An 18,832-nucleotide genomic window follows, 5' to 3' on the forward strand; every position below is an offset into this window, starting at 1 on the left:
GGGATGAACCTCAAAAATGTAATGCCACATGAAAAGGCCAGATTCAAAAGATCATATATTGTGTGATTTATCAATTTAATGCATTAAAATGTGATAGAAATAGATGATTGGTTGCCTAAGGCTGGGGGTGGCGACTAGTATAAATTGCAACGGGCATAAGAATCCTTCTGGGGTGATGAAAATGTTCTAAAACTGAATTGTGGCAATGGCTATACGGCTCATAAATTTATTAAAATTCACTGAGTTGTGCACTTAAAAGGATGAATTTTATGATATGTAAATTATAAGCCAATAAAGCTGTTTAAAAATAATTTTCCGATTGCTTGGCATGTAACTTGCACTGAATTTTTAAAAATAACAGCTTTATTGAAATATAATTCGCATATCATACAGTCATCTATTTAAAGGGTACAGTTTAATGGTTTACCGGTTTTTAGTATATTTACAGAGTTGTGCAATAATCACCTAAATCAACTTTAGAATTTTTCCTCAGCTTTCCCCCATATCCCACACCCATTAGTAGTCACTCCTCTTTTCACCTGCTGCCACCCCAGCCCTAGGCAACCACAGATCTATTTTCTGTCTCTACAGATTTGCCTCTTCTGGATATTTCATATAAATGCAATAATACACTATGTGTTCTTTTGTGACTGGCTTCTTTCACTGAGCGTCATGTTTTTAAGGTTCATCTATGTTGCAGTGTATATCAGTACTTCATTCCTTTTTATGGACATATAATATTCCATTGTATGGCTATAGCACCTTTTATTTATGCATTCATCACCTGATAGATGTTTAGGTTGTTTCCACTTTTGGGCTATTATGAGTATTGCTGCTTTGAACATTTGTATACAAGTTTTTGTGTGTGCGTATGTTTCATATCTCTTGGGTGAATACCTAGGAATGAAACTGTTGAGTCATACAGTAACACTATGTTTAACATTTTGAGGAATTCCCGGACTGTATTCCAAAGTGGCTGCAACATTTTACATTCCCACCAGCAGTGTATGAAGGTATTTCTCCACATCGTATGCCACACTTCTAATTGACAGTCTTTTTGATTATAGCCATCCCATCCTATTGAGAATAAAGTGTTACATCACTGTGGTTCTGATTTGCATTTTTCTGAGAGCTGATGGTATTGAACATCTTTTCATGTGCTTATTGGCCATTTATATATCTTCTTTGGAGACATGTCTATTTAGATCCTTCACCCATTTTTAAATTGGTTCCATTTGTCTTCTTAATGCTGAGTTGTGAGTGTTCTTTATTCTAGATACAAATCCCTTATCAGATCTATGATTCACAAATATTCTCTGCCATATCATGGGTTGTTTTTACACTTTCTTAATGGTGCCCTTCACGGCAAAAAAGCTTTTAATTCTGATAAAGTCCAATCTATCTACGTTTTCTTCTGTAGGTTTTGTTTTCGGTACCATATTGAAGAAACTATTGCCTAATTCAAGGTCATGCTGATTTGAGCCTATGTTTTCTTCTCCAGGTTTTATAGTTTAAGGTCTTACAATTAGGTCTTTAATGCAGTTTGAATTAATTTTTGTATATGTGTCAGGTAGGGGCCCCTGACTTAAGAAAGATATAAGGACAGAGGTTGAGAGAATTGAGGGCCACATTAATAAAACCATGCACTCCCTATGGTGATGGTTGTGATCATAGCCCAGACTATATGAAAATTTCATGTGTACATGCAGCTAATTTTTTCTGCCCATACCAAGCCATTCGTTCTTAGGCTCTTTCTTTGAAGAAGAACAATCTGGATGTAATGCAGAATAAAAAGGAGGAAATATTTTGCTCAAGGTTCACACAAAACCAGTGGCAGAGCCAAAAGCAGACAAAAGATCATTGATTTGCAGGTCTCAGTCCCATCCTGTAGCAGGAATACCCCTAATGTCTACTTGCCTTCAATTTAGTATCAGGACCCCTGAGTTGTACATAGCCAACCAACCAGAGGTGATATTTCTCAGCCTTCCTTCAGCTAGATGTGGCCATGTTACTACTGTTAGCCAACAGGATGCAAGATAAGGTGATCTAATTCTGGGTTATATTTTTTAAAAAAAGAAATGGCTTGCACTCTACTTCCTCTGTCTTCCCATCTTTTCAGGATGGACCTCAGACATGGTATTAGTAAGCTATTTTTTAAGTTAATTAATTAATTAATTTATGGCTGTGTTGGGTCTTCGTTTCTGTGCGAGGGCTTTCTCTAGTTGTGGCAAGCGGGGGCCGCTCTTCATTGCGGTGCGCGGGCCTCTCACTATCGCGGCCTCTCTTGCGGAGCACAGGCTCCAGACGCGCAGGCTCAGTAATTGTGGCTCACGGGCCCAGTTGCTCCGCGGCATGTGGGATCTTCCCAGACCAGGGCTCGAACCCATGTCCGCTGCATTGGCAGGCAGATTCTCAACCACTGTGCCACCAGGGAAGCCCCAGTAAGCTATTTTTAATCACGTGGATGAAGTATACATACCAGCACAGTTGGTTCTCAACTGTGGCTGAATATAAGAATTTTCTGGGGAGTGCTAATAAAAAGCTGGTGTGTGGATCCCACCCCAGAGACTCTGATGCAATTGTTTGGAGATGCCCCCTGGGCCTCAGGGTGTTAAAAGCTTCCCAGATGAATCTAACATCTGGCCAAGGTTAAGACCTTTACTCCAGGGCAGTGGTTTGTAAACTTTAGCAAGCATCAGCATTAACTGCAGGGCCCACTAAAACTCAGTTTTTCTGAGGTATCACTCCTAGGTGTCTGATTCAGTAGGTCTGTCGGGGGTAAAACCCAAGAATTTGTATTTTTAACAAGTTCCCAGGTGATGCTGCTGGGCTGGTCCAGGGACATACTTTAAGAACCTGTAGGAGATCTCAAAGAAGAAAACTGAGCCCCAGTAGCGGCATGGTCTCTTTTCCCCAAACCACCTGCCTCCCCTATATTATTACTTGAAAAAGAAATAAAAGTTTATTCTGAACCACAATGGCAGCTTAGCCTGTATCCTAACTAACACACATCGCTTGGATCACAGTGGTTCAACAGGAAGGAAAATAAAAGTATAAAAATTTTTTCTCATTTCGTGCAAATTCACACACGCAACTGAAACCCTCTAGGCTTTAGAGATTTCCCTATGAGAGAAGGATGGCTTGCAACGCTGCACTGTTTACAACAGAACCCCTTCCTCGTGGTAACTGGTGAACATAATCCACAGAGTTCTGTTTGGGCAGCACTGTTGAGGCTGGAGGAATTATGATCCAAGCAGGCTAAGTTACTTTCCCCCATTTAAGTCCCAGCCATAGGTGGCTAACCCAAGCCTTCCATGTAAATCTCCTTGGAACCAAACCACAGCAACAATTCTGAATGATGTAGAAAGCCTTTCTAAATAGCACAGAGGGTGCGGATCCATTACTCCTCTCTCCTCCTCTCTTCACGCACTAATGCAAATGGGACTTAAAGCACTCCAGATCTTTCCACTTAATTTTCATAAGAAGACCTTGGGTGTGTGTGACACCACCCTGAATAACTAATGCGTCTTGGGCATCTGTTGGGCCAAGGGTGAAGCTGGGAGGAGCTTACCTACTGGGAAATAAGTTTCAATCCCAAGCTCTTTCTGGCAAAACTCTTTGCTGGTGCATACTTATTTCCTGAAAATTCATAGTATCAACAGGGGATGGTTGGTGGGATTGGATGGCCACAAAATAGAAACTGACGAGCAGAGAAAGGGAAGGAGCTCACCTACCTTACAAACTGACTGAATAAAGCGGTCGTGTTCCGGATGATCCGGGCAGCCTGGGACTCCTCATGCTGGCATCTCTGCAGTGTTAACCCGTCATCCATGTGGCCTTCCTGATGGAGTATGACCTACCCCAGAGCCAAGGACACCAGTTCCAGGTTACACAGCTGGAGAGTCAACGTTTCTGGCAGTATTTCCCTCATCCCTTGTACTCCTTCTCCCCAGTCAAGTTCCCCACAGGCCCATTTTGAAAGTGGGACATTAACAAAGTTATTTTCCCCATACTCCCTGTTGCTGACCTATGACTCATTCCTGAGACACGGTGCTTTGATGAAAATGAAACTTCATGTGCCACTGTGATGTGAGTTACAATAAATTCCTTGGGTCTAGATGGCCAATTTGAAAGGGTGAAAACGTATTTTATGAGAGATTTTTCTCTTAAAATGAACACAAAACCTTATCCTTGGAGATGAGAAAAATCACTTTGTTCAGAGCCTTTTCCTCCAGAGATAAACCAAGAAAGAAGAAAGACAAGTTAGAATAAAACCCTCTACTGGCATCAGGCGTGGCTTTCTCTCCTGAATGACAGCTACACTGAGTTAGCTGACTGTAGAACTGGGGAAGCAGCTCGAGATGGTAGTTTGCTTCTCATGGAGGCTAGAGAGGGGGTTTGAAAGCCTGGGCCTGGGTATCAGCTGACCTGAGTTCTAATCCTGCTAGGCCACGTCCCAGCTGTGTGACCTTGGGCAAACCTCTGCTTTGACTTCACCATCTGCAGGTGTTATTTAGAGGGTTGTTTAGAGGACTCGATGATTTACATGTAAGTCATTTAGCATGTTTCCTACAATAGAAAAGGTACTCGACGCGTATCTGTTATAAGGGGAAATACATGACTGATCTCAGATCAGTTGTCTGGAAGCTCGTACACTTATTGCTCACCCGTGACATCATGATAGAATTTTTGGGTGGGGCTGGCATCTTCTGGCGTGGAGGTCAGCTGTTTTGTTTTCTCTAGAAGGGCCAAATATATACTGCTATCAACTGGGATGGTTTGACTCTGGTTCAAGTCAGGGCCAAATCCTGATTCAAGTTCCTGGCATGGTTTCCTCTGGATGGTGAGTAAGTGAGGGGAGGCCATTTGTAGGTCCTGGGGAAGGGGGATGGGGGTCAGTCGGTCTCTATGACAATGAAATATGTGGCTCTAAAAATATCCTGAGAATAAGGATTTTTGTTATCTCATTTTTAGCACAAAGAAACAACTTATTTTCCTTTCCACGTGAAAATCTCTTCCTTATTTTTATTCTTCTGAAAGCATATCCTGATTTAATGAATTCACCCAGGAAGTAGAATGCTGGCTTGTACAAGTTTATGTTCATTTTCGAAAAAAGACCTCTGGCCTCAGTCCCAGCTTCTGGGTCAGTCCCTAAAGACCTTAGGTTTTGCTTGTTCAGATAACACATTCAAACCAGCCAACCAAACAAGAAAGTAATGAGAAATGGGGGAAATGCAGCTGTTAGAATGTTGTTATTATGTATCCTATCGATCGCGGCAGCTCAGGTCCTTCCTAAGGTCCTTTTTCTCTCAGAGGAATTCCATAACCCGAGAGCAGAAGCCCAAGATGGAAAGAAGGTACTTCCTTTAAGGTGAAGTATCATTCGTCAGGTTTTTCACTGTGTCTGTTTCCGATTGGTTTTTCTGAATTCCCATTTTGTTTCATAAAATGCTTAACACAGATTGGACATTCTTTGTATTTATAGAGGGGAACTTGACTGGCTCCTCGCGAAATGGAGCCGGGCAGCCCTATGAAGGGCTGAGCATCATGGCACCATTTAGAGAGAGTTTCTGGAAGCATCTCCCAAATCCACATGCACATTTCAGCAATTAAATGGACCTCTGGAGTCTGGCCAGATGAAAAAGTCAGGGGTAGGCACAATAAATCAACACCGTAAACTGGGATCTCTCCTAGTTGACAGGGTCCTTCAACTGTGTCCCCACCCACACAGAATTACAGCCAAGATCCACAAATTCTACTTTCTTAAATGTCATTCTTATCTTAGTAGGTATGAAAAACTGTGGAAACTCTATGATATTAGAGTATGATATTATCATACTCTTTAGAGGATTTAATTTTCTTCTCATTGGCTGTTAGGGTAGATGATGGGCCTTTGGCATCGAATTTCAATTTGCCCTTATTTCCAGGGTGCAGCCCTTACTCCTGGGTTAGAGCCCTTTTGGGGATGCAGTTGAAAACCTACTGTATTTTCAGGGGCCGTTCCAGCTTGAGAGACTTCGACTATAGACTATGTCTCCTAGTACTGTCATACTGTCCACATCTCTGCTTTGCTCTTCTCCACCATAGCTGGCACCTTCTGTTCGCTATCTTAGCGTCATACTCTATCCACAGTCAGCTTAAGATGCTAGGGGAAACTGCATATAGAATTTCAGGTTCATGTTTCTATAGTTTCCTCCACTGGGGAATGTGGCCCCTCAAGTCCCAGAAACCTCGACTGACCTTATCACAAATATGTCTCTCCAGCCCGGTGAAACTAACATAAGACCCCACTCCTTGTGCTGCAACTCAGAAAAATGCTGAGGGGAAAGTGGTGATAAAGGAGGAACTCACCTTAGTGCACTTACATTCTATTTGGGATCTTTAGTACCCATGTCCTGGGTGCCTTGCTTGTGGAAGCCTTCAAACGGTTTGTTTCTGTGTTTAATCCAGCCTTTATAATTGTTGGCAGAGGAAGGGCTGGGTTCATACAAGCTAGTCTTTGTGGCCTCTTACTTATTCTATTTTCTACCTCCTCTTTGTAATTTTATTTTCCCTTTCTGGATATTTTCCTGGTACATTTTACTTTATACAAAAATAAGCTATTTATTACTTTATGGTTTCCTCCCAACCTCCTTTCTTACAATAACCAGCATTCTGGGAAACTTTTCATCACCTCCCATTAGGCTGACATATAGAAAACACAGTGTACAGTGCTTCCTAGAACCTTATTATGGGACTCCTTGGCTACCCAAACCTATGTTTTGTTAAGGGTTTTCAAAAAAAAAAAAACCATCATGCCTGGAGCATCTATTTTCTGCTTCCTATCAAAAGAAACCCTATTATGGCAATTGACTTTCTGGAAAAAAGATGTTGTATGTATCCAAGCCAGATTTCCCACTGTAGCAGGCTGTGACAGACCACTCAGATCTGCATTCATTCTCTGGGAATACAGTATCATTCCACGGTATCTCCTATTTCTGCACGTTGGTTCCTGTGCGCTTGTTATCATGCTATCTGCCTTTTTCTTTGTAGAGATTCTATTTAGTCTGTATATTATGAAAACTGCATAATAACTCAAGTATCCACTTAAATGAAAGGCGCAATGATGTGGATACTCCCAAAACAGCATACCACCAAAAGTCATTTAGTTCAGGTTTTAGAGCACATGGAACATATTCTACGCTCTCCTCACAGATTTGTCATCTATGTAGCTCTTTTTTTTCCCCACTGAATGTGAGGTCAGAGTAACCACATTAGGCTACACAATCTGTCACAGAAATAACTCTTCAGAATAGTAAGAACAGTAAGAAGTAAACATACATCATGTTCACCTGATTCTCACAATCACTTCTCTTGCCTAGTTGCTTCCAGCCTTTCTAACCCCTCACCTTTCTTTTCAGAGGTCCCAGGCGGGATGTCTTGGCATCTTGTGCTTTGTAGGTCACCCAGAGACCACTGGCTATATGTTGGACAAAGCAGACAGAGTCTCCGTACTTGATTTCTGGGACTCCCATGCCCTCTATATCTCGCTTGTGACTGGAATCCAGCTTCTCCTTGATTTCCTATTTCACAGAAAATGAAACAAAGGTAGGCATGTCTGATTAAATAGAAATGTAATGTACAAAGCAAGTCATCTGTGCAGAATTTGTAAGCCAGGGAACCGATTACCAGGATAATCATGATGTGCCTGTCCAAGCCAGGACTGCAGAAAGGCTTGCTTCCTTTATCTGCTGCTAATTGTAAAATCAATGGATTTCAAGTTTTGGCTACGTTAGTGATTATTTAATCACTCTTTGGTTCTGGTTTTATATATTTCTCCATTATATTGTCTACTTTCTTCACCCCGACTTAGATACCTTAATAACTAACGCTTTACTGGCCAAATAACTTATTTTCAGCAAATTGTATCTTCCATGATTTTAATGGTTATGTTATATAAATGCCCTGACTCAGAGCTTTAAATATATCTGTTAAAATCATAAATATGGAGACAGAACCAAGATGGTGGAGTAGAAGGACGTGCTCTCACTCCCTCTTGCGAGAACACCAGAATCACAACTAGCTGCTGGATAATCATCGACAGGAAGACATTGGAACTCAACAAAAAAGATACCCCACATCCAAAGACAAAGGAGAAGCCACAATGAGATGGTAGGAGGGGTGCAATCACAGTAAAATCAAATCCCATAACTGCTGGGTGGGTGACTCACAGACTGGAGAACACTTATACCAGAGAAGTCCACCCACTGGAGTGAAGGTTGTGAGCCCAACGTCAGGATTCCCAACCTGGGGGTCCGGCAATGGGAGGAGGAATTCCTAGAGAATCAGACTTTCAAGCTTAGTGGGAACTGACTGCAGGACTTTGACAGGACAGGGGGAAACAGAGACTCCACCCTTGGAGGGCACACACAAAGTAGTGTGCGCAATGGGACCCAGGGGACGGAGCAGTGACCCCAGGGGAGACTGAACCAGACCTACCTGCTAGAGCTGGAGGGTCTCCTGCAGAGGCAGGGGGTGGCTGTGTGGCTGTGGCTCACCGCAGGGACAAGGACACTGGCAGAAAAAGTTCTGGGAAGTACTCCTTGGCGTGAGCCCGCCCAGAGTCTGTCATTAGCCCCACCAAAGAGCCCAGGTAGGCTCCAGTGTTGGGTTGCCTCAGGAAAAACAACCAACAGGGAGGGAACCCAGCCCCACCCATCAACAGTCAAGCAGATTAAACTTTTACTGAGCTCTGCCCACCAGAGCAACAGTCAGCTCTACCCAACACCAATCCCTCCCATCAGGAAACTTGCACAAGCCTCCTAGATAGCCTCATCCACCAGAGGGCAGACAGCAGAGGCAAGAAGAACTACAATTCTGCAGCCTGTGGAACAAAAACCACATTCACAGAAAGATAGACAAGATGAAAAGGCAGAAGGCTATGTACCAGATGAAGAAACAAGATAAAATCCCAGAAAAACAACTAAATGAAGTGGAGATAGGCAACCTTCCAGAAAAAGAATTCAGAATAATGATAGTGAAGATGATCCAGGACCTCAGAAAAAGAATGGAGGCAAAGATCGAGAAGATGCAAGAAATGTTGAACAAAGACCTAGAAGAATTAAAGAACAAACAAACAGAGATGAACAATACAATAACTGAAATGAAAACTACACTAGAAGGAATCAATAGCAGAATAACTGAGGCAGAAGAACGGATAAGTGACCGGGAAGACAGAATGGTGGAATTCACTGCTGCAGAACAGATAAAGAAAAAAGAATGAATAGAAATGAAGACAGCCTAAGAGACCTCTGGGACAACATTAAACACAACAATATTAGCAATATAGGGGTGCCAGAAGGAGAAGAGAGAGAGAAAGGACCTGAGAAAATATTTAAAGAGAATACAGTCGAAAACGTCCCTAACACGGGAGAGGAAATAGCCACCCAAGTCCAGGAAATGCAGCAAGTCCCATACAGGATAAACCCAAGGAGAAACACGCCGGGACACGTAGTAATCAAACTGGTAAAAATTAAAGACAAAGAAAAATTATGGAAAGCAGCAAGGGAAAAATGACAAATAATATACAAGGGAACTCCCATAAGGTTAACAGCTGATTTCTCAGCAGAAACTCTACAAGCCAGAAGGGAGTGGCATGATATACTTAAAGTGATGAAAGGGAAGAACCTACACCAAGATCACTCTACCCGGCAAGGATCTCATTCAGATTCGATGCAGAAGTCAAAAGCATTACAGACAAGCAAAAGCTAAGAGAATTCAGCACCACCAAACCAGCTCTACAACAAATGCTGAAAGAACTTCTCTAAGTGAGAAACACAAGACAAGAAAAGGATCCACAAAAACAAACCCAATACAGTTAAGAAAATGGTCATAGGAACATACATATAGATAATACATATAGATAATTACCTTAAACATGAATGGATTAAATGCTCCAACCAAAAGACACAGGCTTGCCAGTGGATACAAAACAAGACCCATATATACGCTGTCTACAAGAGACCCACTTCAGACCTAGGGACACATTCAGACTGAAAGTGAGGGGATGGAAAAAGATATTCCATGCAAATGGAAATCAAAAGAAAGCTGGAGTAGCAATACTCATATCAGATAAAATAGACTTTAAAATAAAGAATGTTACAAGAGACAAGGAAGGACACTACATAATGATCAAGGGATCAATCCAAGAAGAGGATATAACAATTATAAATATATATGCACTCAACAAAGGAGCACCTCAATACATAAGGCAACTGCTAACAGCTATAAAAGAGGAAATCCACAGTAACACAATAATAGTGGGGGACTTTAACACCTCACTTACACCAATGGACAGATGATACAAACAGAAAATTAATAAAGAAACACAAGCGTTAAATGACACAATAGACCAGATAGATTTGACTGATATTTATAGGACACTGCATCCAAAAACAGCAGATTACACTTTCTTCTCAAGTGCACACGGAACATTCTCCAGGATAGATCACATCTTGGGTCACAAATCAAGCCTCAGTAAATTTAAGAAAACTGAAATCATATCAAGCATCTTTTCTGACCACAACGCTATGAGATTAGAAATGAATTACAGGGAAAAAAACGTAAAAAACACAAACACATGGAGGCTAAACAATACATTACTAAGCAACCAAGAGATCACTGAAGAAATCAAAGAGGAAATCAAGAAATACCTAGAAACAAATGACAATGAAAACACGACAATCCAAACCCTATGGGATGCAGCAAAAGCAGTTCTAAGAGGGAAGTTTATAGCTATACAAGCCTACCTCAAGAAACAAGAAAATTCTCAAGGAAACAATCTAACCTTTCACCTAAAGGAACTAGAGAAAGAAGAACAAACAAAACCCAAAGTTAGCAGAAGGAAAGAAATCACAAAGATCAGAGCAGAAATAAGTGAAATAGAAACAAAGAAAACAATAGCAAAGATCAATAAAACTAAAAGCTGGTAGCTTTTAGCGAGACTCATCAAGAAAAATAGGAAGAGGACTCAAATAAATAAAATTAGAAATGAAAAAGGAGAAGTTACAACAGACACCACAGAAATACAAAGCTTCCTAAGAGACTAGTACAAGCAACTCTATGCCAATAAAATGCACAACCTGGAAGAAATGGACAAATTCTTAGAAAGGCATAACCTTCCAAGACTGAACCAGGAAGAAACAGAAAATATGAACAGATCAATCACAAGTAATGAAATTGAAACTGTGATTAAAAATCTTCCAGCAGGGCTTTCCTGGTGGCGCAGTGGTTGAGAGTCCGCCTGCCGATGCAGGAGACACGGGTTCGTGCCCTGGTCTGGGAAGATTCCACATGCCACGGAGCGGCTAGGCCAATGAGCCATGGCAACTGAGCCTGCACGTCTGGAGCCTGTGCTCCACAACAGGAGAGGCCACAGCAGTGAGAGGACCACGTAACGCAAAAAAAAAAAAAAAAAAAAAAAATCTCCCAACAAACGGAAGTCCAGGACAAGAGAGCTTCACAGGTGAATTCTACCAAACATTTAGAGAAGAGCTAACACCCATCCTTCTCAAACTCTTCCAAAAATTTGCAGAGGAAGCAACACTCCCAAACTCATTCTATGGGGCCAACATCACCCTGATACCAAAACCAGACAAAGATACTACCAAAAAAGAAAATTACAGACCAATATCACTGATGAATATAGATGCAAAATTCCTCAACAAAATACTAGCAAACAGAATCCAACAACACATTAAAAGGATCATACACCACGATCAAGTAGGATTTATCCCAGGGATGCATGGATTCTTCAATATATGTAAATCAATCAATGTGATACACCATATTAACAAACTGAAGAATAAAAGCATACGATCATCTCAGTAGATGCAGAAAAAGCTTTTGACAAAATTCAACACTCATTTATGATAAAAACTCTGCAGAAAGTGGGCAGAGAGGGAACCTACCTCAACATAATAAAGGTCATGTACAACAAACCCACAGCAAACATTATTTTCAATGGTTAAAAACTGAAAGCATTTCCTCTAAGATCAGGAATGAGATAAGGGTGTCCACTCTCACCACTATTATTCAACATAGTTTTGGAAGTCCTAGCCATGGCAATCAGAGAAGAAAAAGAAATAAAAGGAATACAAATTGGAAAAGAAGAAGCAATACTGTCACTGGTTGCAGATGACATGATACTATATGTAAAGAATCCAAAAAATGCCACCAGAAAACTACTAGAGCTAATCAATGAATTTGGTAAAGTTGCATGATACAAAATTAATGCACAGAAATCTCTGGCATTCCTATATACTAATCATGAAAAATCTGAAGGAGAAATTAAGGAAACACTCCCATTTACCACTGCAACAAAAAGAATAAAATACCTAGGAATAAACCTACCTACGGAGACAAAAGACCTGTATGCAGAAAACTCTAAGACACTGATGAAAGAAATTAAAGATGATACCAACAGATGGAGAGATATACCATGTTCTTGGATTGGAAGAATCAATATTGTGAAAATGACTATACTACCCAAAGCAATCTACAGATTCAATGCAATCCGTATCAAATTACCAATGTCATTTTTTACGGAACTAGAACAAATCATCTTAAAATTTGTATGGAGACACAAAAGACCCCGAATAGCCAAAGAAGTCTTGAGGGAAAAAAATGGAGCTGGAGGAATCAGTCTCCCTGACTTCAGACTATACTACAAAGCTACAGTAATCAAGACAATATGGTACTGGCACAAAAACAGAAACATAGATCAATGGAACAAGATAGAAAGCCCAGAGATAAACCCATGCACCTATGGTCAACCAATCTATGAGAAAGGAGGCAAAGATATACAATGGAGAAAAGACAGTCTCTTCAGTAAGTGGTGCTGGGAAAACTGGACAGCTACATGTAAAAGAATGAAATTAGAACACTCCCAAACACCATATACAAAAATAAACTCAAAATGGATTAGAGACCTAAATGTAAGACCAGACACTACAAAACTCTTAGAGGAAAACATAGGAAGAACACTCTTTGACATAAATCACAGCAAGATCTTTTTTGATCCACCTCCTAGAGTAATGGAAATAAAAACAAAAATGACACCAAGTGAAACTTCAAAGCTTTTGCACAGCAAAGGAAACCATAAACAAGATGAAAAGAGAACCCTCAGAATGGGAGAAAATATTTGCAAACGAATAAATGGATAAAGGATTAATCTCCAAAATATATAAACAGCTCATGCAGCTCAATATTAAAGAAACAAATAACCCAATCCAAAAATGGGCAGAAGACCTAAGTAGACATTTGTCCAAAGAAGACGTATAGATGGCCAAGAAGCACATGAAAAGCTGCTCAACATCACTGATTATTAGAGAAATGCAAATCAAAAGTACAATGAGGTATCACCTCACACCAGTTAGAATGGGCATCATCAGAAAATCTACAAACAATAAATGCTGGAGAGGGTGTGGCGAAAAGGGAACCCTCTTGCACTGTTGGTGGGAATGTAAATTGATACAGCCACTATGGAGACCAGTAATGGAGGTTCCTTAAAAAACTAAATGTAGAATTACCATATGATCCAGCAATCCCACTACTGGGCATATACCAAGAGAAAACCATAATTCAAAAAGACACATGCACCCCAATGTTCATTGCTGCACTATTTACAATAGCCAAGTCATGGAAGCAACCTAAATGCCCACTGACAGGCAAATGGATAAAGAAGATATGGTACATATATACAATGGAATATTACTCAGCCATAAAAAGGAACGAAACTGAGTCATTTGTTGAGACGTGGATGGACCTAGAGACTGTCATACATAGTGAAGTAAGTCAGAAAGAGTAAAACAAATATCGTATATTAATGCATGTATGTGGAACCTAGAAAAATGGTACAGATGAACCGGTTTGCAGGGGAGAAGCTGAGACACATATGTAGAGAACAAACGTATGGACACCAAGGGGGGGAAACCGCGGTGGGGTGGGGATGGTGGTGTGCTGAATTGGGTGAGTGGGACTGACATGTATACACTGATGTGTATAAAATTGATGACTAAAAAGAACCTGCAGTATAAAAAAAGAAACAATCAAACAAACAACTAATACTAAACTTTCTTTGGGTTATTTGTATGGAAATATGTTAATATAAATGTTTCACACATTACATGAAATTTCTAATAATCTTATATGTTCTGGTATAATGTTATAAGTCATAATTCTAGTTATTACTTTAAAATGTATATCTCAGAAATAACTAAAAAAAAATCATATAAGTATCTTTCACAGAAATCGGCCGAGGAAACAGACTCTTGGAGAAGGTCGGGAGCTAGTCCCACGCAGTAATTGTTGTATTAGTTTTTTATGGCCTCCTCAGGTGTGTGTTAGTCAATGGGTTTCATTCTTCAATTGCCACAGTTTCACGAAACTTACTGTCTAGTATGCAAAAAGGAGTTGCTTGTGCACCAGGTGTCCACTTGGTGATAACCTGAGGTGCCTGTCACAGAATGACTCAGGAAGTGGACTGGTAACTCGGTCCCCTTCTCATCCATCAGGGCCTCTGTATGGTCCTACCCTATTTCCATTTCTTCTCTACATCTTGTGTTAAATTGCTCATTTGTAGAAGCCATCAGCTAGGTGGCATTTTGCATTTTTACAGAATAAATATGTAGCACCCTGTTCCCTCCGCTGTGCCAACTTTACTCTCATTCTTAATGATGGAAAAACAGGAGCTCATGCACTAAGCTCTTCTCACGTGTAAGGCAGTGCCCTAAGTTCCTCACATACACTAACTCTTCATAACGGCCTCGGATGTAGCTACAAATATTATCCCAGTTTTACGGAGGAGAAAATGAAGGTACAGAGAAACAAGTAATTTGTCCAAGGTCATTTAAGAAGTAGTGAAAGAGCCAAGATTTAAACCAGGAAGTCCAACTCCAGAGACTGTGCTCTTCCGATGGCCCCAAACTCCTACTCACCCTTTAATACCCTGCTCAGGTGCCACCTTCTCTGTGAAGGCGGAGTTAGTCTCTCCTGCTGTATTTCCCCAGCACAGTCTCATCCCTCTATCGAGTACTTAGCACATCACAATGTAAACGTGCTTGTTTAAATGGTACTTTCCTTATGCCAGGTTATAAGAGAAGGAAGGGCATGGGCCAGATGACAATTAATTTTGGATTCCTAATACAAAGAATTATCAATTACTTAACAAACATAAATTGAAGGAACAAATATATATAGCTGAGTAATTTTTTTCCTTCAAATATATATATATAATTTTTCATTTCAGCTCCTATTTCTTTCCTTGAAATCTTCATAAAAGCAAAATTAGTTATTTTGCACACATTTAAGGATCATTTTGAGCAATGTTAATATATTGCAGGAACATTCTTATTTTAAATATATGTTGAAACACCGGCTGGATTGTTAAATATGACTTATTTCTCAAAATGAACATTTCCAAAGGAACTTATTTCTGATTTTATAACAAAAGTCAGTGGGAAAATAGAATTTGATATTTTAGGATTCTTAATAGGCAAGTGGTCAAAAATGCATTTATTCTATAAAGCGATGGATATTTGATTTTCATTTCAAAAATATCCAGAGTTCTATAGACACTCAAGCCAGTAGGTGGACTTAAAATACAGCAAAGTTTTCATCTCTAGCCTGCTCTCTAACCATAGGCAATGCAGCAAAATAAAAATATTACACGCTACAGCTGTTAAATATGAATAATTACACTGGTTACCAAGAGCTCATAGTTAAAATAGCACATATTCCCCAATGATCAGTGACTATGGTCATTTCACTTGTTTTATCACTTTTCATTGATTTCAATATGACTTTGCCAAAAATAAAATAAATACTAGGGTTTGTTTTTTTAGAGTCTCTGAAATAAATGGATCATTACTGCTTACAGACGATGGTATCTTTGCTTTTAAAAAATGGCATCAACTCCCAAAGTTCTATGGCTGGCACTACAGGGGCTGCTTGTAATTCAAAAGAAAGACAGAAGCAATAACAACAAGAACTAAAACATACAGACAAACCGACACTAAAGCCAACTCTACTAAACAACGATGACACAGCTTAAAGAAGTGAGAGCATCCCGAGATAGAGAAGTTGGATTTGGCTGACCACACGTGGGTGAGCTCCTTTTGACTTAAGCCATGAACTAATGCTCCCCTCTCTGTCTTCACTTGAACATGGCCCCAGATGTATTTACTCTACTGCTACAGATGGAACCTTCCTATACGATGGGGCTATTTCAGTCACTCCCTTTCAATAACTCCCCAATTCCCACAGAACACAATTCTCACTTCTAAAGTTCTTGTATACCACATGCTTTAACCAAACTGGACTACGTCTCTGTGTCATATCAAGTGTTCCCTCCCTCAGGGCCTTTACTGACATTACACTTCCTGCTTGGAATGCCCCTACTTCATCTCTGTATCTTTTCATCTTATCCATCAAGCCTTTTGCAGATCCACCTGTGCATTTTCTCTGATCTCATGGCACCTCCCTTCCACTCTCTCAAGACTCTGTACCATCTTCTGCAATATGAATCCTTTGCTGGTACACTTCCTGTCCCCTGTCTCCAAGGGCAAGCCTGAGATTTGTTTGTCCTTACATTTCGCACAACGCTCTGCCTAGGTTGCAAATAATTTGTTTTTGTTTTATTGGTCTGTGGGCATCAAGTTATCTGTTTATCTGCATCAACCTCCCCTACGTTAGATCATGAGTGGATTCCAAGAAGGAACAGGTTACTTGGCCTAATAATGTGTTGAAGGGTAATAATAATCATTACCCCTTGTCTCCACTGAGAGTTTATAAGGAAATGGTTGTGACCACATCATAATTGTCACATAAATATGTATTTAGTTTAGATGATAAGCTGCTGCTCTCCAGATGGATTTAAAACTTCTAGAAGGACACGAAAGGGAACTGGAACTACTATTCGTTTAGTGCCTACTTTGAGTGAAGTATTTTGCCAAGTGCTTTACAATGGCAACACCAACATGTGAATTTACTAAAGACCTACACAGTGATGTGTATTAGACATGACACTTTAAAAACATTTTATCTAAACCTTTCAATGGCCCTGCTGTTTTTATTTCTCTGACTTTATAGATGATAAAACTGAGGCTTGCAGAGTTGGAGTAATTTGCTCAAAGCCCTGTAGCTAGTAAGCAATGGAAGAGAATCCAAAGACAAGTGTAATTCCACAGCCCATTTGTCATTTGAACATAATTTCTTGAATGGTAACTATCAGTACAGTTAAGCATTGATTGTATTAATGTTTATGTGTTTGAATGCTGTTATAAAGAAGTGGAAAATATATGTTATCATTCTGTGAAAAAAATGGCTCTGGGTTCTGAAGTATAAACTTCAGGAGTCATACATACAAACCACTCATGACAACAAGGTGATATGGTTTATATTCAAGGTGCAACTGGAATTTGGAAGAGAGAACAACTCACTCTGCCTGGGGAGCTCGTGATGATTTTATACCAGTTGCCACTTTATGTGAGCTTGGCTAGGAGAAAGAGGAGAGACGGGGAATGCGGAAGGGGTGGACATTCTAATAAGATGGGTATAGTGTGGCAAGGGGGTGGTGAAGTCCAGAAAGGGACCTGAACAACAAGGACTCTGACTTTATCCTACAGGTGCACGTTTCTCAAACTCACACTGTTCACAGACTTTCTGTGGGAAAAGAGGACTTTGGACAGTATCTTCTTCCAGGAGTCAAAGGGAACATTAGGATAGTATAAAATGGACTCTTATGAGAATAGCAAAAAGAAACAAAACAACCTATTCAACTCTGTTTAACACAGCATTTTACTTAAAAAAATTTTTTTTTCCATAGAATTATTGTTGGGAACACCTCTTGGAAAAAGCTAGCATAGGTAATGGGAATCCGTTGAGAATTTTAAGTGAGGGATAAAACAAGGGTTGCATCTTAGAACAATTGTTCCAGCGGCAATGTGAATGACGGATTGAAAAGTAACAAAGGCATAGAGATGGACGAGTTTTAGCTATGGTATTAGCACGATACCTGGCACAGAGTAGGTCCTAATTCGTGTTTATTATTAGAGTGAAATTTGCTGCATTTGACATATTGAAGCCATCTACATTCACAGAGGACAAAAAAGTACCTTTCCAAAGGACAGGAAACAATCAAAAAAGATTCAGAGGAAAAGGAGATATGGGAAGATGGGGCCCATTCATGGATGCTGGGGTCAGCCATCAATAAAGTGCCGGTGAGACCATTCCTTCGTAAAAGTCGCAGGAGAAACCTTGAGAAATCACCTTTAGGTTCACTTCTCCACCAATATAGTCCCCTTCTGCATTTCTGATCTCGAATGGGAGGTCTTAGAATGGCCTTAAAAAAACTGCACGCTGCAGGATACTGCAAGGAGCCTGGCTGGCCCCAGGGCTGGCTGCAGAGCCTCTGCTGGGTGGGAAGCCAATGACAGATCCTCTGCCATTTCCAGCACGCTAGGGGAGCAGGCCTGTCCGGCTTGTTAGGGAAGGTGCATTTCGTGAGCCGGGGTCACTGTGCTGGGCTCTTTCCTCCGTCTTTCTCATCAATCCCTCCCTACATGATCACCTTCAGGTAGGCCGTACTCCTGCCATTTCATGGATAAGGAAACACTCTCTTAGGTCATCTTCCTGGTCTCATTTAATCCTCATAACAATCCTTCGGGACATACTTCTTCACTCTCGTGTTTTACAAAAAGGGGCAGGAAGACTGAACAGCATATGGTGGAGCCAGGATTCAAAGCCAGGTTTCCTCCACTTCAAAGCCCAGGGTTCTCCTTGACTGCCTCTCTAT

The 18,832-nt window shown here is 40.5% G+C and overlaps 1 protein-coding gene across 3 annotated transcripts in view; it reads right to left on the reverse strand.

The window, feature by feature from the left end:
- RYR3 (ryanodine receptor 3) overlaps window positions 1–18,832 on the reverse strand; it is a 557,501-nt gene that overhangs the window by 265,847 nt on the left and 272,822 nt on the right. For all 3 annotated transcript variants that reach the window (XM_082842048.1, XM_082842046.1, XM_082842047.1), the window contains exons 11-12: window positions 7,389–7,562; window positions 3,735–3,856 (exon numbers count right to left, since the gene is read on the reverse strand). In XM_082842048.1, the coding sequence (XP_082698174.1) occupies window positions 3,735–3,856; window positions 7,389–7,562 (296 nt within the window). The remainder of the gene's footprint in view (window positions 1–3,734; window positions 3,857–7,388; window positions 7,563–18,832) is intronic.

This window comes from Leucopleurus acutus (assembly GCF_964270905.1).
Source record: "Leucopleurus acutus genome assembly, chromosome: 1".
NCBI lineage: Eukaryota > Metazoa > Chordata > Mammalia > Artiodactyla > Delphinidae > Leucopleurus > Leucopleurus acutus.